General features: G+C 37.1%; 1 protein-coding gene across 1 annotated transcript in view; it reads left to right on the top strand.

Moving 5' to 3' along the window:
* UGGT2 (UDP-glucose glycoprotein glucosyltransferase 2) overlaps positions 1-5,930 on the top strand; it is an 88,580-nt gene that overhangs the window by 61,001 nt on the left and 21,649 nt on the right. Inside the window, exons 25-28 of the mRNA XM_009275810.2 lie at positions 271-350; positions 2,060-2,249; positions 3,110-3,268; positions 4,465-4,550. Of these exons, the coding sequence (XP_009274085.1) occupies positions 271-350; positions 2,060-2,249; positions 3,110-3,268; positions 4,465-4,550 (515 nt within the window). The remainder of the gene's footprint in view (positions 1-270; positions 351-2,059; positions 2,250-3,109; positions 3,269-4,464; positions 4,551-5,930) is intronic.

Genomic DNA, 5,930 nt, shown 5'->3' with positions numbered 1-5,930 from the left:
GCCCTCCGGAAGTCCATGGTTGCGGTTTTGCTGACCCCCCTCCTTACTTCACTGAGAATCGAGAATTCTATCATTTCATGGTCGCTAAGCCCAAGACGGCCTCCGACCACCACATCTCCCACCAGTCCTTCTCTGTTTGTAAACAGCAGGTCGAGTGAGGCACCTCCCCTGGTAGGCTCACTTACCAGCTGTGTCAGGAAGTTGTCTTCCACACACTCCAGGATACAGAGATTTTTTTTTTTTTTACAGAGATTTTTTTTTCCCCTGTAGGTACTCAAAGACATTATCAATGTGAAACTCAGGTTGTTTTTGAACTGCAGATCTAAGCTGTCAGAAGTGCCACTGAAGAGGTAAGTAGTTTATAGGTTTTCTTACAAGTATATGATCTCACTCTGTTTGGAAAAACAGCCTTAACAGTGTATATCCCTTAAAAAATAAAGTGGTTTGTGTTTCTGGATTGTTTTGTTGCGTAGTTATTGTCTTCTAATGTAACTTGAATGTTACCTAAGCAATTTGCACTTGTCTAGAGAAAAATTCTAATTCTAAGGTGTCAAGCATGGGATCACAGTGAAGTGATCGAGTCCATCAAATGCACCGTTTGTAAACAATCCTTAGAGAAATCAGTGGAGAGTCTTTTCATGCCTGTGAAAACTTGCAGAGGGAGATTGTCTGCCTAACTTGCTCACTTCTTACAGTCCACTTAAGTGTACTTAATCTGTAAAATTCATTACACAGTAATTTAAAGATGAAATTCATCTGAGTAAATGTACAGTCTGCATTTAAGATCTTGTTATAATTCATTAAGAATATTGTACCCTGAAAGTACCTGCCTTAAATTGAAGTTTCTTTTAACTGTTTGTAAAGACCAGGGTTCACTAATTCAGTTATAGACATTTACACTGAAGTGAATTCCCCAGAGAGGATTCCTTTCCCTCTAAGAGAAATGTTTGAGCACTGCCATCCCTTTGGCAGATATTTTACCTATAATCTTATTGTGAGAGAGAGCTGGTGGTAGTGCCTTCCCTTTAGCCAGCAGATTAGAGAATTAATCACTTGCCCACAAAACAGAAGTCCTTAGTTTCTATTCGGTTTGAGAGGAATTGAACTCACACCTCTCATACCACGAGAGAGTGTCTTAATCATCAGTCTTCTGAGCATCTTGTGTGAACATTGTCATGATCACTTTTAAAGCTAACCACTTTGTAGGTGGTAGTGCCTGGTTCTTTCCTTGTGCTTGGGCGAGGTGAGAGGAAGAAATGTTCTGGCATCTACTCTGCGGACAGGTTGTATTTTTCTTGCAGCGATGGTTTCATATGAAATGCATCCATATACTAGCCCAAATATTTTGTGGGGAAAATTGTATTCCTCCTGATGGGTACAGACTTTCTTACCTTTTTACTTTTCATAGTAATTAAATGTCTTTTTTTTTCCCCCATGTGAAGCACTCATTGCTTGCTGCTTTCACTCTCCATCTTCAGTGGTCTTCTTTCTCTGTTCTGATTCTCCTCATTTTGTTGAATATCAGTAGAGGAAGGAAGAAAATCATCATTATTTTGTTGTTGCAAGGATCTTTTACCTGTGGAATAAATGGAGTAAGCATTGGAAAGGAATAGACACACCTCTCCTTTCCTGTGCTCTCTGTCTTTGCTGCTGCTAGTGTCAGGAACTGTTCCCAAAGACTCCTTCCTTCCAGCAGATTAGTCCTTCTGCTTAGTTTAGTGATACAGATTCTGAGAATCCAAGGCAGTTCACAGTCAAGATGTTTAGATGCAGCTCTTGGATATTTACCTTCCCAGGCATTTAGAATGCTAATGGGAGCTATGCACTTTCCCAGCAAAAATTTATCAAAAGTGAATAGTTCTATGTTCATCTACCAGCCCATTTGAGATGGTGTAGGTATTGTCTGACAGTACTCCAAAAGAACAGGGAGCTACCATGCCTCCAAACATCATTAATTTGGTAAACATTCACTATATTTTTAAGTATTTTAGAAGAACTTCATGTTTGGAACTTTATGCTTCAGTAAGTGTATTTTTTTTGAACGCTTCTTTTTCAACAGCTTCTATCGTTTTGTTCTGGAACCAGAATTAACTTACGGGATCAACAAGCACCTTCCTTCTGAACCTATGGCAAAATTCCTAGAACTGCCAGAATCACTCCTTTTGACTTTAAACATGATCACTCCTGAAAGCTGGTTGGTTGAAGCAGTAAACAGTTCCTGTGATCTCGATAACATTCATTTACAGGATGTAAGTAATAGTTTGTAAACATTATAATACTTGTGTTGGACCTTCTACCTCAAGAGGGAAATGGAAATCTTGTGGGATTTTTGTCTCTTGTTTTCTAGAAATGCTTTCTGTGGTAATTAATTATTTGGTCAGTATTTTACCATTTTTATTTTCATCATCTTTTTTTCACATTCTCTCTTACTTTAAAAAAACCCCAAGTCTTAAAAGAAAGCAATGAGGCAAAAAAAAATTTTTTTTGCTGTGTTGAGCTTTATAATGTCCATGGAAATACTCTTTTTTTTAAGATAAAAATAAAGCAATTAAGGGATTCTGTGTGCTAGCTTTCTATTTCTCTTTTTTTTGTAAATATTTTTGGTAATAATAGGTTTAACCTAGGTAAATCTTCAAATAAACCTGAATATATTGCTGTTTATGAATATAGATTAAAATATATTTGACCCTTTTTTAGTTCTCAATTTTTTTAATTATATTTTTAATCCCACAGCTCAAAAATCACTAGATGTGTTTCAGTCACTAAACCTATGCAAAATATTCAGGGTGTTTGATACACCAAAGCTGTGTGTTTGGAAGGTGTATTGTGAAAATAAAGGTTGGGATTTACCTTACCAAAGTTGAGATGCCTCAGCTTCCTCAACAGTCAATGGAGGGAAGGTCCCTCCAGACAGTGATTCATCCTCTTTACCTCGGATACCTATTTTAAAATTGAGTGACGTTCTTTCTGGAAGGGCCTTTCTCTTTTGTTTTTTTTGACAGTTGAATTTAGGTGAGGTAAATCCCACACATGGTTGTCATTGTGATATGTTGCTTTTCCCACATACTTAAATGACATATAATTTATTGATGAAATGTTCCTTCCACAGATAAAAGGAATGGTTATAGCAGAATATGAACTAGAATATATATTGCTTGAAGGACATTGCTTTGATGTGACAACTGGACAACCTCCTCGAGGGTTACAGTTCACTCTGGGCACAAAGACTAATCCTGTCATGGTTGATACTATTGTGATGGCCAACCTGGTAAGTATTAAGTACAGAAATAGTCATTACAATTGCACACTCTTCATGAGAATTCTTTATGAGCTTCTTGTTCTTTGAATCCATTTCTCTGTATTGCAAGTTTAGTAACACTAAAAGTAACAGGAGTATCCTGGAGTTGAGACCATCTACAAAAGAAGATGTGCATCTCTAATTTGCTGAGCTTTCCCCCCCCTCCTCTTCTGATCCAATGTAGGTTTGGATATAGCCTAATTTTAGATCCTTATCTGAAGTGCCTAAACTGGGAGTCTAATTGCCTTAAGTAGATGTTAGGAGGTATATATATTCACATGGAAATTCCACCAACAAATGTAAGGTGTGAATCACATTCTGATTAAAATAACCATTTTTGTTACACAGTGATCCAGGCAAAAGAAGGTTCCTAGTTTAGATGCTTCAGTTAAGTGCTTAAAGCCTCTGTGGGACAAATCCACACCTAAGAATTCCTCTGGTCATCCATAGTAATTATTTTTTGTTTTAGCAGGCTGTAGAGCAGAAGATCTTGTGATTTTTGAAGCAAAAGATTTATTTTCTATTGGCTAAGGTAATTTGATAGGGAAGGATTAATTTTGATGAATAAGATCTGTTACCTATCTGCCATTCTCTGGTCTCTGTAAATATTGTATCACAAGGAATAAAATACTTAATAAACTGTGAATCTTTGATTTTTTTACACAAGTACCGAATACGGTCTCAATAGTAGAGGATGTTCAGCATGATGAAACTTTTAATGTTTCTTCACATTCCAAAGCTTGCTTCATCTGGCTTTCACATAGTGATAGCTGTATGCAGTGTTCCTAAATTGGGAAGGAGCTGTGTTGACTTGGAAAGTTGTTCCAGACAAAAATTCTAAGTTCCAAAGAAACTTTTCAGTTTAGGGTCAGTTTAGTAATATATTTCTTTACTGCTCACTTACTGTTCTAGGTGGAGATTTTGTATGCAACTCAAATTCAGCTAGAAACAAATGGAGCACTGAAAGGCATTAATATGGACATAGAGGAAAGGTGATACTTGGTTGCATCACTGCCGTATTACTTTCAGGGCTAGTATGACAGTAAGTCATGGTCACTAACCTTGGCTGCCAGTACCAAATGTTGGATAATTGATGTTTGTATGTGTACATGGTTGATTCTGAAATGCTGACAGAACAAGTGACTCTCTTTCCCTTTTTTTCATAGGGGTATTTTCAGCTGAAAGCAAATCCAGGTGCTTGGATGCTGCGATTGCGTAAAGGAAGATCCAAAGAGATTTATCAGGTTTTTTCGTAAGTATTAATTTATCTTTTGAAAACATACTTATAAATGAATCTGAAAGTGCAACATATTTTGAAAAGATCTGACAATACTGAAGGAAAATGAGCAAAAATAACATGAAAAAAATAGAACAAGAAGCAAATGATGATTTGAAGTTTGTAAGAGATACCTTCTTTCCTGATAGTGTAAGTTGCTCTTTGATCGCTCCATGTGTTCTTGAAGGCATTTGGATATGTGAACACATAATAAGCCTAAGCTGCTCAGCTAGACTTGATGCTAGCAAAGTCTCTACAGCTACACAGCTACCAGACACTTGCCCTGTCAGTTCCAAGCATGGTTAGTGTTATCATGCAACTGCCTGCACCAAATTCTGTAGAAATGTCACTCATGGTTTTGTTGATTAATATTTTGGCATTCCCAACATACTTAACATGTAATTCCAAGAATATGTCCGCTGGAGCATTCCTAGCTCTCCAGCAGCATCTTGATCAGCTGGAGCAAGTGCCGTCAATTTCCCTCATAATTTTTTTTTAGCCCTGAGGGTGCCTCTGAATGCAGTGTTACTGATGGGTGGCATCTTTTTTTAACAGAAGCATTATATTAATTTCAGCTCTGGGCTTTTTTTCTTCAATTAATTTTGAGTGTTTCTTAGTCATCTAAGTCATCTAAGAATCACTGTGGTTACACTTTCACCTTAGGATTGAGAAGCACCCTTCAGTTCTGTACCCTGGCTGCATGTTGACTGCGCCACACTTCCCTCTCTTGGAAGAAACCCCTGTACATGGAAAGAAGTCACGTTGTACTCCAGTAACTGGCATTTAGTTGCCACCTATATGGCTTATAGATCTGTAATTTCCATGGTCAATTTTCACATGAGGAACATGTGCTAGCCATCATTCCAAGTATTCCTTAGAAGTATCATCTTTTCCTCATGTTTTATGTAACAGCATAGATCTGTAGCGTATGAGGGCTTCCTCTTGAAGCTTTGGACCCGATCCTTTCTAAAGGAACAGCATTGTTTTATTTTATTTCAGCTTCAGTTCTTAACTTCCCCCCCGACTCTGTAATTCTGTAGGCTGAAACAGGTCTATTTTCGTATAAAATATTTATTATTATTATTCCTTGGAGTTTGGCAACACATAGTTCCATATGTTTAGTCATCAGCTACTATTGAAAAATGAAAAAAATGATGAACATGTTTGCTGTTTTGAATATTTAGTTAATGCATCTGTTTAAGTGTTACAGGAAGAAGTGTTAACAGGATATTAGGTTCATTCTATTTGTTTGCAATTTTCAATTTTTTTCTTTAAGAAACCACTCACAATCTGTTGAAAAAGCAGAAAAGCAGTCTTTACACTAAGAAGTTCACTTAATCTCCACCAGCTGTAGCT

This window comes from Aptenodytes forsteri, unplaced genomic scaffold, assembly GCF_000699145.1.
Source record: "Aptenodytes forsteri isolate BGI_AS27 unplaced genomic scaffold, ASM69914v1 Scaffold161, whole genome shotgun sequence".
Classification (NCBI taxonomy): domain Eukaryota; kingdom Metazoa; phylum Chordata; class Aves; order Sphenisciformes; family Spheniscidae; genus Aptenodytes; species Aptenodytes forsteri.
This window is presented reverse-complemented; position numbering and strand designations above follow the sequence as displayed.